This window comes from Aethalodelphis obliquidens, unplaced genomic scaffold, assembly GCF_003676395.1.
Source record: "Aethalodelphis obliquidens isolate GAN/ISIS:26980383/991018 unplaced genomic scaffold, ASM367639v1 scaffold125, whole genome shotgun sequence".
Lineage (NCBI taxonomy): Eukaryota > Metazoa > Chordata > Mammalia > Artiodactyla > Delphinidae > Aethalodelphis > Aethalodelphis obliquidens.
Window position 1 is genome coordinate 1 of NW_020838069.1, and position 15336 is coordinate 15336.

Consider the following 15336-nt stretch of genomic DNA (forward strand, 5'->3'; position numbering starts at 1 on the left):
TGTGCCAGCCCTGCCTGTTAGGAGGAGGGTCCTTGGAGGAGACCGAGCAGGAGCCACGGGGGAAGCAGGAGGGCACCCAGGAGAGTGGCAGCAGGGGACAATCGGGCAGGGGGCAGTTTCAGAACACAGAGTGTCTCCAGTGCCAGTGGAGATAAAGACAAGGCTTGAGAGGGGCCTCTGGATCCAGTGAGGGCTGGTCAGCCTGCCATGGCCTTGAATGTGAGCCTGCAAAGAAGTGTTGTCAGTGGTGTAGATGACCCTTTCTCAGGCTCCTTTGGAGAGGGGCCAGGACAATAGGTCGTGTTTGTCAGGGACCGGGGACAGGACATTTTTAGACTGAGAAAGCAGTGGAGAAGAATCCAGGAGAGGGGGCAGACAGAGCTCACTGGCTGAGGGCTGGGCCCAGAGAACAAGATGGTGAGGGCTTGACTGTCTGCCTATGGACTGCTGGATGGGTAAGGCTCTAGATGTGGTTCGTACTCTCCTCCATTCATCAAAGCTTAACTGAGTTCCTACTGGGTTCAAGGCAGTGCCTGCACTTGGAGGTTTCTGTTGAATCACTCCTTTACCCTATTCCTGAGGAGGCCAGAGTGTGGAGGCCGAGGGGACGTAAGACAGAGCCTGGTCTTCCCTCTCCTGGAGGACTCAACGTTCTTGAGCAACCCTGCCTTTCACACTCCCCATGGGCCCCAGGAGAGGCCAAGACGTTGTCAGGGAGATAGAGAAACCATTTCTTCACCTTCCACAGGAGGCTTCCCGCTCCCACTGCCCAGCAATCCTGTGAGGTAACGCAGGGGCTGAAGAAAGCCCGGTGAACACCCTGGAAGGTAGCCAGGGATGGGGCAGGTCAGGAAGGCTCCTGGTTGAGCCTTTGCATCAGGCCCAGGTTGAGCATAAAGGAGGGTCCTGCGTGCTGAGAGGAGGCCGACTTGGGGACCATGGAGACCAGAGGGCCAGCCTTGCCCTGGGGCGGTGGTCACTGTGGCTACCGCTGCTGGGACTAGTAGTGCCCTCGACCAGCGCCCAGGCCCTCAGCTACAAGGAGGCTGTGATTCGTCCTTTGGATCAACTCAACGAGCGGTCCTCAGAAGCTAATCCCTATTGCTTCCTGGAGCTGGACCTGCCTCCCAAGACCAGGAGGGAGTGAGTCAGGAGGGGCCTGGGGAGGGGCTTGTCTCCCACTAGTCTTGGCCACACTGTCATCCCCTTTGCTCAGGCTGTACCTCCTGTCAGGAAGGGACTTCTCCCTCTAGGTGGGCTCCCACCTCTTCCAGGAAACCTTCCCAGAGCTGGGTCCCCTCCCAGCATGAGGCTTCCTGCCTTAGCATCTCTACTGTTGGAACAGGCGCCCTGTACACCCCTTTTGGGCCTAAGGGTTCTCTGGGAGCTTCAGGGATAGAGGGGGGTCACTGGCTCTGCCATGTGACTTCCCTGCTTTAAGTCCCCTCTTAACTCGGTGTCCCGCTACTAGGGAACGACTCTGCTCAGCCTGGAGGTGCCAGTGACAAGGTCTCTCCCTGCAGGCGACCCCTGACTTCCCTCAGCCCCTCAGAGGTTCAGGTGGTCTCATTAGAGCTGGTCTTGTGCTGTTCTCTGTGTGCCCACAAGCCCAGGAGTGGGCTCTGTTCCCTTCCCCTGTGCACCCAGCACCAAGCCCAGGGCCAGGCACACAGGAGGGGCTGGAGAGGCTGCCGTCTAGGTGGGGGCAGGGAGACAGATCAGAGAAGGAAGCACGAACCTCAGTCCAGTCTCCCCACTTTGATCCTTGACCAGGATGAGGACCCAGACTCCCTGAAGCCTGTGAGCTTCACAGTGAAGGAGACCATGTGCCCCAGGACGACCCAGCAGCCCCTGGAGCCAGTGTGACTTCAAGGAGAATGGGGTGAGGCTGGGGGCTGGGGGCACTGGTGGATGCTTCCCAGGGAGCCTAATACGGGGCTTCGGGAAAGATTTCCAGTCCGTAGGCTGAGTTTGGGAGGTGATGGCCCGGGGGGTTCCAGTTTGACCTCGAGTCTCCCCTTCCAGCTGGTGAAACAGTGTGTGGGGACAGTCACCCTGGACCAGTCCAAGGACCAATTTGTCATAAACTCTAACGAGGTGAGTGGCCCCTTCTGTGTTATGGAGCTGATAATGGGTTGGGTTGTGGAACATCCTTTGGACCAATTACCTGCTGCCCCTTCGAGGGCAAAGAAAGGCCCCCCAACCCTGGTCCCTCCCTCACCCAACCCCAAGGTCTCCAGGAATGGCTCTGCCATCCCTTAGAGCAGTGGTTCTCTAAGTGGGGTCCCACCCGGGAACTTGACAGAAAGGCAGATTCCCAGGCCCCACTCAGACCTCCTGAATCAGACTCTGGGCTGGGGCCCAGCCATTTGCATTTTCACAGGGCCTCCAGGGGATTCTGACTGTGCTGAAGTTTAAGAGGCATTGACTCAAGTCATGGGCTTTCAGCCCCTGCTCCAGTCCAGCTTTGTTGGGATGGGCTTGTGACCCTGGGAAACCCCTTGCCATCTGTGGCCCCCAGTTTTCTCATCTGTCTGTGTGTATAGGTATTCAACCACCTGCTCCAAGTGTCACACTGGAAGTGGATTAGGGCTCCAAGCTTCCTGCAGTGGCCCAGGAATGGGGGTGTTCAGGTGGGGTGTGGACCTGTGTTAATCTTGAGCCAATCCCCAAAAGAAGCCTGTTTCCTCCTGGTTCACAGATTCGGAGTGTGGGGCTATTTCGATGGCTGGGTGACTTCCTCCAGAGAGGTGGGAGAAGATAGGCAAAAAGACTGAGAGAATTGGTCAGAGAATCAAAGATATCTTTGGGATATTTCAGCCCAGTGAATACTGCTAAGAATCAGCTTATCCTGGCTCAGACTTTTGGACTCTGAAAAATAAATTCTTCTGAAAACAATTTCCTCCACATTCAAATTCACTTATCTCCCCTCCTTCATCTTTACCAGGACCAAGTCCTTAACTCTGAGAGTCCTCTTGGGTGTGTGTGTGTGTGTGTGTGTGAGAGAGAGAGAGAGAGGATCACTCCTGTCAATACAGAGATGGGTGAGGCAGCTGTTCCTTCCAGGAGGGCATGGGGAGAGGTAACAGGGCCAAGAGGTCCAGCACAGCGTCTCCATTCTCGGGTCCCTCTCGTGCCCTTCATACACCTCTGCCCTCCTCCTCCAACGCCCAGTAGGGACTTAATGAGAACTGCTCTGTGTGCAGTGCTGGTGGGGATGCTGTCCCTGCTCACATGGAGGTGACAGTCCGGAGGGGCCAGGCATTTGTTAAACACTCACAGAGACGCAGTTCAGTCTCAGGGCTAAGCCTGCAGTTACAATACCCATAACGTTTTGCTTCCTCTTGACAGTTGTAACTCTGGAAAAGTGTGCCCCTCATGGCTTTTCCTCTGGTATTGAACACATCACTGTGGCCGTTCCTCAATGCCGTTCAAACAAAAAGCAACCACACTCATTGAAAGAGGGATCAGATTTGTGGTTAGAGTATGGGTGGAGATTGGATGAAGGTTGTAAAAAGTACAAACTTTCAGTTATAAGATACAAAAGTACAGGGATGTAATGATGACTATAGTAACACTGCTGTGTGGTATAGTTGAAAGTTGTCAAGAGAGTAGATCCTAAGAGTTCTCATCACAAGTAAAAAAAAACATTTTTTTTTTCTTTTCGTATCTATATGAGATGATGGATGTTAATGAAACATTGTGGTAATCATTTCACAATATATGTAAGTCAAATCGTTATGCTGTACACCTTAAACTTATACAGTGCTGTATGTCAGTAATATCTCAATGGAACTGGAAAAAAGTACTTTTTAAGAGTGTAAAAGGATTATTGCAGCAAAAAGTTTGTGAACCGCTGCCCTAGAGAAACTCTCCATGGGTGTGCAAGGAGACATACAGGATAACAACCAATTGGAATACTGGTCTAATTTTACAATAGATACCATACAGCTGTGAACAAAAATGAACGGATTACCGTATATCATTAAAGAAATTGTGCAAAATTAGCTAGTAGATACGTTATAAGGCTATTTATAGAATGTTTAAGAGCATGGAAACAAGACTACGTTTTGCTTAAACATTTATAGAATGTTTAAGAGCATGGAAACAAGAAAACGTGCGGAGGAGAAATCAGCAGGTTAACGCGAGAATACAGTCTTTCTCCGACCCGTGGGGGTCGCGTTCTGCTCCGAAACTACGCTTCCCGGCAGGCCACGCGCTGCGCCGTGACGCACTTCCTGCAGATGCACGTCCTTCCCTCTGCACCGCCCGTGGCCAGGGGCGGGCTGTGAGATCGCTTAGCGACTGGACGCCGACGGTGGTACTGTTATTGCCGCTTTGCCTACCCAGGCGCAGATGTGGACCTCGCGGGAGCAATTCCAGCTTGGCAGTGGACGGTGAGTCGGGCGAGCTGGCGAAGTGCTAGGGCGAGAAGAGGGTGACCGCGCTCCCCGTCTCCCCCCGGCTCTCCGACCTCAGGCGCCGGGCTGGCGTGGGCGGTATCCGAGGCTGAGGCTGGTCCTTCAGGAGGTGTGGAGATGGAGGGTGCGCGCTGTGGGCTGTGCAGCTCACCCCTCCCGACTGCTCGCCTTCTTTGTGGTTGGGGCGGGGTTTCCTCCCTTGGTGTCCAGTACCCTGTCCTCGTGGTTTGCAGCTACCTCTCCAAATCTCCCCGCCTCGACTTCCGCCGCGGGGGTCCCGTTTGCGCTCTCCACTCCGGCAGCCGTTGGTTGCCAGTGACTATTGAACGCTTCAGGTGTGGCTAATGCTACTGATGAACTGCCTTCTTAATTTTACTTCCAGTTAATTAATATCTATCTGAATAATGAAGAAGTCTAAAACATTTTTCCATCAGACACAAGGTTATTGTTTTGCTGAGACTATACTTCCCTTAAATCCTTGAAAATTTAACGTCTTTTTGAGATGTACTGTAAGTGTCAAATGCACACCTGATTTCCAAGAGATGGTTGGGGGGATTTCCCTGGTGGTCCAGTGGGTAAGACTCCGCTCCCAATGCAGGGGACCCGGGTTGGATCCCTGGTCGGGGAACTAGAACCCACATGCATGCGGCGCCTAAGAAGTCTGTATGCCGCGACTAAAGATGCCGCAACCAAGATCCCGCGTGCTGCAACTAAGACCTGGCGCAGCCTAAATAAGTAAATAAAATAAATAAATATTTTTTAAAAAGAGAGAGATGGTTGGGAAAAAAGTATAAACTATGATAACTTTTTAACACTATGTGTTGAAATGATAATATCTTAGATATGTTGGATTAAATGTTATTAAAGGTAATTTCACTTTTTATTTTTAAAAAGATTTATTTATTTATTTTTGGCTGTCGTTGGGTCTTCACTGCTGTGCGCCGGGGCTTTCTCTAGTTGCGGAGAGGGGGTTACTCTTCATTGTGGTGCGCAGGCTTCTCATTGCGGTGGCTTCTCTTGTTGCGGAGCACGGGCTCTAGGCGCGCGTGCTCAGTAGCTGTGGCTCACGGACCCTAGAGTGCAGGCTCGGTAGTTGTGGCGCACGGGCTTAGTTGCTCCGCTGCATGTGGGATCTTCCCGGATCAAACCCGTGTACCCTGCACTGGCAGGTGGATTCTTAACCACTGTGCCACCAGGGAAATCCCTAATTTCACCTTTTAAAAAACTATTTGAGAAGGCTACTAGGGAGTTTTTTGTTTTTTGTTTTTTGGCCGCACGGCAGGGCAATGCGGAATCTTAGGTCCCCGACCAGGGATCGAACCCATGCTTCCTGCAGTGGAAGCGTGGAGTCTTACCCACTGGACTGCCATGGAAGTCCAGGAAATTTTAAATTACATGTTTGGTTGGCACTGTAGCTCTCATATTGCTCTTGGATAGCGCTGCCCTGTGAGAAGGGATATTTTTGCATCTGGTAGAGACTTCATAGCCTCTTGGGGAAGGCTTCCTAGAGGAGCTGATGTGTCTGGAGGGCATTCTTACCCTGTCTTGTCTGAGGGGTCTGTATCTACCACATTGCATGTTTCTGTTGGAGGTTCCTGCAGAATGGCTTTTTCAGCCCCTTTTCCCTAGCCACCATGAGCCTTCCTGGGGTGGGTTGTGCTGTAGAGAGAAAAGTAAGGACATGATGGTGATTTGAGAGCATGAGATTGGAGGAGGATGCATCTCTCACAACCAAATGTCTCCTGAGACTCATGTTTTCTTTTCTGCCAAGGTGAAGAAGATTCTAATGGTTTGGTTTTAGAAGCCATGTTTACACTTTTAATAGATACTGAACTGCCATGTAGATGGTAGTTTGCTCCCACCAATTATTAAAGAGGCACTGTTTCCTCACTGAGTTGAGATGCCATATTTGCCACATACTATGATTAGATTGCCCTTTCTTCCACCCACCCACCCACCCACCCATCCATCTATCCATCCATTCATTCTTCCATCCTTCTTACTCTGCAGTCTGAATTGTAGATATGACCAATCTGTGATTGACCTGTATCATGAGGGAGGGGGGAAAAAACCTTAATTGCTTTTAGGCACTTAGATTTTTGGAGGTCACTTGTTGCCAGAGCATAACCTAGCTTATCAGTCAGATAGTAATCCTTTTCTCCATGACAGTCTGAAAAGTCTGGCTTTTTCAGTGTGAATTCTAGATGTCTGGTCACTCTGCATTTTCATTCAGTCATTGGCTCGATAGGCATTTATTGAAGCAGTGATAAGTGAAGCTGCTCTGAAACCAGAAGCTTAGATACTAGGCTTGGCACTGCCACTTGGGAGTGATACAGTCTTGTGAGCAAGTGACCTGACCTCCCAGTTCTTGGTTCCCTCTTTTGTGAGATAGAGGTAGCAGCAGTATTTACATCATGGCTTTGTCATGAAGATTAATGAAGCAGTGGACTTAGCACGGTGCCTGGTAAGTGGTACCTGCTTAATCAGTGTTAGCTACTGCTAGTGGTAGTTCTGGAAGGAGAAGAGCTGTGTAGGATAAGTTATGCTGAAGTAATAAATGACCTCAAATCTCAATGGTAGTCTAACAACAGCAGTCTAACTGGAATCCTATCTAACCCTTAGTGGGTTAGCTTCGGCTCTTGGGTTAGCTTTGGCTCTACTTCGTGTCCTTTCGATCCATGACCAAGGGTGAAAGGGCAGACCCTATGTGGGCAAGGAGCACTGTGACAGAGGGAGAAGAGCAAGAGAGATGAAACCACACGGTGGCTCTTAAAGTTGCTGTTTAGAAGAGAGACATGTCATTTGCACTCACACTTCACTGGTGAGGCAAGTCACTTGTATGTGCCTGATGTCAGTGGGTGGGGAAGTGTAACTCTTGCAGAGAAGGAAAGCAAATACTTGGGAATAGCACAATCCAGTCTGAGGAATTTACCCTAATTGCTAGGATTACAAAAATGTCTGAAGAATTGTATTAAGCACCGTCAGGGACAGGTAGCTGGAGGAGTCCTGGAGAAAATAGGATAAGTCGGAAAAAGACTGTAAGAACATGAAGTTATATCTGGGGGCTTTCTTCTTTCTGTTCCAGCTTTTATAGATTGGTGAGAACAAATTGGCATAGTCTCAGGGTCAGAGTTTCCTCTCTCCTAAAAAGTCATATTGAAGAACTTCCCTGGCGGTCCAGTGGTTAAGACTCTGCTTCCACTGCAGGGGTCATGGGTTTGATCCCTGGTCGGGGAAGGAAGATCCTGCATGCCACGTGATGAGGCCAAAATAAATAAATAAATAAATAAATAAATAAATAGTCATATTGAAAAGAGTTCAATGTATGCATCCCCTTCTTTCTATTCTGTTTCATTACTCTATCGCTGCACTACTGCTAAAGCACTTTACTATGGCTTGATAGTGTGTTGTCATATTTTAGAAGACAAGTCTTCTTAGTCTTTATTTTCATAATTTTCTTGACTATTCTTATATATTTTCTTTAAAGGAATTTTAGAATTATCTTGTCTAGAGCCATAAAAAATCTCTGTTGTGATTCCGACTGGTGTTGCATTGAGTTTATTTAATTTGGAAGGAATTGATTGGCTTGCAGTATAATTCACCTTGTCCAGAAGCATGGTATGACTCTTCATCTACCTGCATATCCTATTATGATCTCCTGAATAAACTCACATTCTAGAAGGGAGATAGATGGAGAAACATAAATGTAAACATGTAGTGTGGTGTGATTGAGAAGAGACCCAGGTTGGACATAAGAGGGAGTTACACCTCTGCCTGTGACATTGGAGTATGAGTCAAGGCTTACTGGAGCAGGAGAACCTGAGTGGTCACAAAGTGACAGTAGTCAGCAGTGGACTGAGACTCTAGTCAAGGAGTCTGCAGCACTTCAGGTTCTGTAACAGCAGTTCCCTAACACTGCTTGCCTTTCTCTGGGCCATATTGCTGGAGGTCTTTGACTCAGGTTTGTGGTGAGACAGATAATGCAAACTTCTGATGGGGTCATATGCCTTACAGATACTGAAATGGAAGATAGACAGCTTCCCAGAAGACACTGTAGGGCCTGCGGTTCTACCTAACTGATGGGACTTGGTTCAAAACTCAGTATTGGGCTTCCCTGGTGGCACAGTGGTTGAGAGTCCGCCTGCCGATGTAGGGGACACGGGTTCGTGCCCCGGTCTGGGAGGATCCCATGTGCCGCGGAGCGGCTGGGCCCGTGAGCCATGGCCGCTGAGCCTGCGCGTCTGGAGCCTGTGCTCCGCAACGGGAGAGGCCACAGCGGAGAGAGGCCCGCGTACCGCAAAAAAAAACAAAAAACAACTCAGTATTGTAGAAACTCCTTAGAGCACAGGGAATTGACTACAGCTGGAACCTAGACCAGCGGAGCCAGAAGCTGGGCATTGCATGCCCTGCACAGGGTCTGAGAATAGAAGCCCAGGTACTGTTCCGTCTTGGCCATGGTATTACCTGCCGCTTCCATGAAGAGTTGGAGACGTGGGAGTAGTGGGGGTTGTTGAAGTCTCTGCCTTAAAAGAAATAGTATGCTAATCATGGGGCTTATCCAAAGTGGCTGAGCTATTTGGTGCTAGCAACAACCTGATAATCTAGACCTTGGGCTGCTAGCTGAGGACCTGATCTCTTCCCCTCCCCTCTCCTCCTCTCCTGTTCCTTAAAGATGGCTGACAAAGGCCAAAGTGTGATGGGAAGAAGGGAGGGAGGCTGTGCCAAGTGGTCCTGAGTGAGGTAACTGGCGGGAGCCACAGTGCTCAGGTGGCTTTGTAGCTGGGCACTGCTGATGGAGGGGAGCCTCTGGCTGCTGTGTGGCTCCAGTAGGGGCCTTTCCCTCTCTGGCACTCACACCAAGGCAGGTATGGATATTGTGGGGCTGAGGGTCTCAAGTTTTGGGGGACTTTGGGGATCCCCCATTAAGCTATGTTGTTCCCATTTGTGATTTTCCAGGGGGGCAGGGGGTGGTGCTTGTGGAAGCGGAGCTGGAGGAGGTGGCTCCCCCTCTCTGATCAGGCCCGTGATACTTCCTTGTAGCCAGAGCAGCAGCCTGTGGGCTACATAGCTACAGCCTGTGTGGTGGATGCTCAGAGCTTCCCTTGATAGACTAACAGGTGAGTCAGTGAGCTGTGTCCAGCAGGTGGTACAAGGGTTAAGAGAATGTGTGGAAAGATTTAACAGTGTAGGATTGAGGCTGCTATATTTAGAAGGCCTGCTTGCAAGATTGGCCCTTTGCTGGCATCTGGGAACTTGGCACTTGACCTATTCCCTAACTAACAGGTATAGTTCACTGTACTTTGACACCTGCCTTCCTTCTGGGAGTCTGGAATTTTTATAGCTTCTCAGCAGAGGGTGCCTACATGACTTACCCCCAATAAAAACCTTGGGCACCTGAGGCTTTAGTGGCCTTCCCTGAGTAGAAACACTGCACATACATTACTGAATTTTTCACTGTTGGAAACTCACTTTGTCCCCTTATGGGAGGGAGAGAGCATGAGGAAGCATGTGCATGGATTTCTCCAGACTCTGCCTGTGTCATTTTCCCTTGCTGATCCTGTTGCATATCTTTTTTGCTGTTATAAACCCTAACTGTGACTACAACTGTGTTGAATCCTTAGAGTCCTTCTAGTGAGTGAATGGGGGGGGGTGATCTTGGGGACCCCTGATAAAGGGATCCAAGTAAATGTAATTTTGGTATCAGTGCCAGAGAAGTTTGGAAGCCAAGGCATTGAATGCCTAGCACCTGGCTGGGAAGCTGTGCTTGAGCCAAGTTCTCAGCAGGGCCAAACTTTACTCTTTCGAAGTGGCCAGAGTTGAACCCCTGGACTTAAGGAGTCGATGAAAGGAGACACTACACAGTTCAGCAGAGGGGAGAATACCAGTGGGAAGAAAAGAGTTCCGCATCACCCATAGGGCCTATAGCAACCGGTACTCCATTGCCAAAGATGCTCCCTTGCCCTAGTCCTAGAGACCACTGGCACCCCAGAGACCAGTGGCGGCTGCAGATCAAGTTCATGACTGTCTAAGAGGGAAGGTGTCTAGACCTCTTAAGTTATAGGCAGGAGCGGATGGGCACTGAGGTATTGAAGGGGAAGATGGGATTGGCTCTGACACTCCAGTGATGCCAAAACTCTTTTGTGGAACCAGGATTCCATCTGAAAGCCTAGCTGTCAAACCTGAAATAGTGACTGTGTCTCCAACTGGGAGAGGCATAGTTCCTCCCCAGTGCCCCGCTCAAGTCTGGCAGATATGAGTCCTGTGGATGTCTTTCCTGTCAAGTATTCAACTACCAAGTCCTTGAGGCAATGGGCAGTATCTAGGGCAGGCCTGGTATGGTAGTCCCCTGCTAGCCGCTACCATACCCCAGACCTAATGGAAGATGTGGGACCCCAAAGAAGCAATTCCCTGTGCCCAGGATATCCCATAGGAGAGCTTAGAGACCCTGAAGGAAGTTGCAGAGGACAGAGACTTAAGGGCAGTGAGGGATCAGGACAGGTCTTCATCTGGGAAAATGCAAGGGTTTTCCCTGGTGGCTTGTCATGGTGGTGTTCTGGAAGGCTGCCTTCAAGCACCAGGTCATTTCTGGCCTGACCTGGGTCCAGTGTTTTGGTGATGGTGAGTTCTCTGAGGTGTCTCTGAGCAAGCAGCTGGCCCTGAGACTGCTCAGCCAGTACTTTAACCTGGCTACCTTCAGGAACCTGGTTGCTTATAGGAAGGCCATGTACCAGGCCTTGGAAAAAACCAGGGTATGAATTGGCAGGCCCTTCTCAGCAGTCTTGAAGAGCTGGAGATCAACCAGAGTCCATGTTGGAATGGGCCCATAGGGGCTTCAAGCTGATTGGCCTCCAAACCAACAACTGACTAGCTGGTAAACTGAAGGTGGGTTGTGCAGGCAGTGAAACATGGAATCAAAAAAAAGGAAAACAGGACCTGAAGACGCACAGCTGCCATTTCTGACAACTGCCTGCCATCTGAATGCCAAAAGTCAAATTGCTACAATAATGGCAAAGACCTCGGGAGAAGACCAGAGTCCAAAGCAAATAACTTTGGATATAACAAACAAGTGCAGTCTAGAATAGGGCTTGGCAAACTTTTTATGTAAAGGGCCAGACGGTAAATATTTTAGGCCTTGTGGGCTTCATGGTTTCTGTAGCAATTACTCAACTCTGCTGTTGTATAAAAGCAGCCAAATAGGTAAATGAATGGACATTGCTATGTTCCAATAAAACTTTATTTGTGGACCTTGAAATTTGAATTACATATGATTTTCATGTGCCATGTGATAATATTCTGTTTTTTACTTTTTCAACCGTTTAAAAATATAAACACTTCTCTTAGCTCATGAATGGTATAAAAACAGGCAGTAGACCAGATTAGTTCTGTGCATAGTTTGCCAACCCCTGGTCCAGCACTTAGCTCTTTGTCCTGTGGTAGGGGCTTCTCTGTCTCCTTCTGTCCACTCTTTGAGGATGGGCTCTACCTCTGCCCAACGTGCCAGGTCCAGTTCAATTGAAGGACAGTAAAATTGAAGACAGTAGAGACAGTAACCACCATGTTGAACTTTAAAAGGAGAATGATTTTCCCTGTTGTCACGAATGGCAAAGATATTTTGTAGTACACTGAGCTAGAAAGGATCTTTGACTTCCTTGAATGCTGTGCAGAGTGTCCAACATGGACAGAGGCACCTGCTGGTGAAGTCCTGGACTGTGCCTGTCATCCAACACCTCTTGCCGCTCAGTGGTCTCATGATGGGGAGAGAGGATGACACCTAAGAGTCAGTTGAGGGATCCTCAACTGTGTGAGGCTCAACTCAGCTGTGTGAGGCTACTCTGTGTACCTCAGTTTTCCCACCGGCTTAGTGGGATCAGAGCCACCCTGTCTCTGGCAGGGGGAGGCTCTGAGCAGACTGAGGAGCCACCTCCTTGTGTGCTGCTCAGATCTAGCCACTGGGAGTGGTCAAATGTGGTACTCATTTTTTTCTTCTAAAACTTTAGAACTTGCAATAGTAAGATTACTGGATTTTTTTTTTCCTCTCTTGCATTTATCTTCAGGAACCTCGTTGCTTATAGAAGGCCATGTCAGAAAAACAGTAGCTAAGTCACTCAAACCACAGTGCTAACTATGGTTGTGACTTGACAAATTGCCCAAGATCCTTATCAAACAACACTATAGTTTTATTTTTAAATTTTAAACTGCTTCATTTTTCACAGGGATGTGCAGTTCTGGATGAACGTGTAGATTTGGGACATTTTACGGGACAGAATGATGGTTTTCTAAGGCATGTAGGAGGCTGTATTGTGTAAATGTCTTTCTTGAATCATCTGACACATTCTCCTCAGCTTAGTACAGAAGCCAGGGTTGTTGTTGGGGTCCATTTAGAGTGTTTCCCCAGATGGTGATTATTTCAACAGAGCTGACGTCATCATCACTTTGAGGGCCTTTTTTTTTTTTCCCAATACCGAGGACAAGGCCACCCTTGGCTAAATCCCTCCAACTAACCACACTGTAACCCTCTGAGGAGCCCAAGAAGGAGTGGGTCAAATTATAAGCTTCCATATATCTTGTAGACAGGCATGCCTTATCAGTATCTCCCTCTCTTTCTCACTGATGTGGGGGGTGTCAAGGAGGAAGCTTAGGGCTACTGCTAAGACCCTCCTTTAGTGATGCCTTCCGCAGGGATCAGAAACATGTTCTTTTTATTTCCTCTCATTGAAGAGATGGCAGGGAAAGCTTAAGCTTCCACCCAAGATGGTTTCGTGTGTGTGTGTGGTGGTGGTGTTTTTTTTTTTTTTCTTTTTTCTTTGAGTATAGTTGGTTTACAATGTTGTGTTAGTTTCAGGCACCCAAGATGTTAAAGCCTTGCCTTTTAAAATTCCATGGTAATTTGTATTTTTTAATAAATTTTTTAATTTTTTTTGGCTGTGTTGGGTCTTTGTTGCTGTCTGCAGGCTTTCTCTAGTTGCGGCGAGTGGGGGCTGCTCTTCAGCGAGCAGGGGCTACTCTTCATAGTGGTGCACGGGCTTCTCATTGCAGTGGCTTTTCTTGCTGCAGAGCACAGGCTCTAGGCATGTGGGCTTCAGTAGTTGTGGCACACAGGTTCAGTAGTTGTGGCACACAGGGTCAGTAGTTGTGGCTCGTGGGCTTTAGAGCACAGGCTCAGTAGTTGTGGCGCACAGGCTTAGTTGCTCCATGGCATGTGGGATCTTCCCGGACCAGAACTTGAACCCGTGTCCCTTGCATTGGCAGGTGGATTCTTAACCACTGCGCCACCAAGGTAATTTGTTTTTAAGGGGAGTAAGGCAAGCTGTATTTTAGAAATGCTGTTGTAGTGGTCTTTAATACCTTCTACTCTTTACTAGTGCTCTTGTATATAAAGTAAGGAAAAACGTTGAAATTTTAAAAATTCATTTTTCTTAAATCACATTTATATTTCTGTGTATAAAATTTTCATAAACTTTTTTTTGGGGGGGGTAACTGGAGCCATGTAACAAGTATGGGAAAAAAAACTATGCCTTGTCGGAACAGTTTTGCTGGTTTTTAGGGTGGAAAGATGATGGGTACTTAGAATTTACCTTATTATATTTAATTAAGATCAGTATTTCTTTAAAAACATAAGTAAACAGGGAAGGGGTGTAGACCGTAGAGGTTAACTCAGGCGTTATGGTGAGAGGTGAGAGGAGCTGAGGTCCTGGATGGGATAAGGAGGGGCTGAGACTTATGGTTCAGGTGAGAAGGCACAAGTGGCCACAGCTGAGACCCAGAAGGGTTCTCAGGAATAATCCTGATAGGCCTGGGTTCTCAAGGCTGCTGTTTCTTCCCCCAGTTCTGTCTTTTAAGGACTCTGCCAGACTTGGTAAAGAGGAGAAGCCTAGATATCTGGTGAGTTGGGGCCACCTTTCTCTTCTCTGAAATGCTAGCTTATTTCTCAGAGATTCAGCGCATCTCTCTTTCTTGGGGAGGGAGGCAGAGATGAACACTGAGGTGGCCATCAACGTTCATCAGATCAGCATTCACGCCTGTGTTTGCCGTTGTGCTAGGCACTTTAAAATGATTTCTGCATTTAGTTTTTTTTTAACTTTTTGAGCTTATAGAAAAACATAACTAAGTTTAATATGAAGAATTTAGGGCATTCTAAAACATAAGGGTAACTTTTAATAAAAACGTGGGGTTATTAAAGTCCTAAAATGCACTATTAAAGTTCCCTTCATCAGAGTTCACACAAATAATTATATTACCTTAATAGTATCTCATAGTCTGGTCTTATACACTGGACTTCTTTTTAACTATTACTGAAATTTTCAAGCATATCTAAAAGTAGAAGAAAAGAGTTAATGAACCCTTATGTATCCATCAACTTACTTCAGTAACTATCAACTCATGGCCAGTTTTATTTTTATTTTTTTATTTTTTTGTGGTACGCGGGCCTCCCACCGCTGCGGCCTCTCCCGTTGCGGAGCACAGGCTCCGGACGCGCAGGCTCAGCAGCCATGGCTCACGGGCCTAGCCGCTCCGCGGCATGTGGGATCCTCCCGGACCGGGGCACGAACCCGCGTCCCCTGCATGGGCAGGCAGACCCTCAACCACTGTGCCACCAGGGAAGCCCTCATGGCCAGTTTTGTTTCATCTCCAACCTTACTGGATTATTTTAAAGCAAATTTAAGACATGGTACTGTTTCATCCATAATTTCAGTCCTGTGTTTATCCTTAAAACAACTTTATGAGGTAAAGAGTGTTCCCCTTTGGGAGACGTCTGGTTCAGAGGGATTTCGTGACTTTCTTATAATCACACATGAACACCTAAATTGAACTCAGATTGCTCTGACTCTCAAAGCCATGAGTTTTCTGTGAGGCCTTCTTGACTTTTTTTCGTCCTAGAAAACTATTCAATGATAAAAAGAACATGGAGAATTCA

At 48.2% G+C, this 15336-nt stretch overlaps 1 protein-coding gene across 1 annotated transcript; it reads left to right on the top strand.

The window, feature by feature from the left end:
- Positions 1-886: 886 nt before the first annotated feature.
- CAMP (cathelicidin antimicrobial peptide) lies at positions 887-2838 on the top strand (the record flags this gene model as incomplete). Its single annotated transcript, XM_027098652.1, is given in 6 exon segments — positions 887-1147; positions 1774-1857; positions 1859-1882; positions 2026-2097; positions 2702-2759; positions 2762-2838. Coding segments are annotated over 6 exon segments (576 nt in total), but the record flags the coding sequence as incomplete, so codon positions are not given.
- Between the last annotated feature and the right edge of the window lie 12498 nt (positions 2839-15336).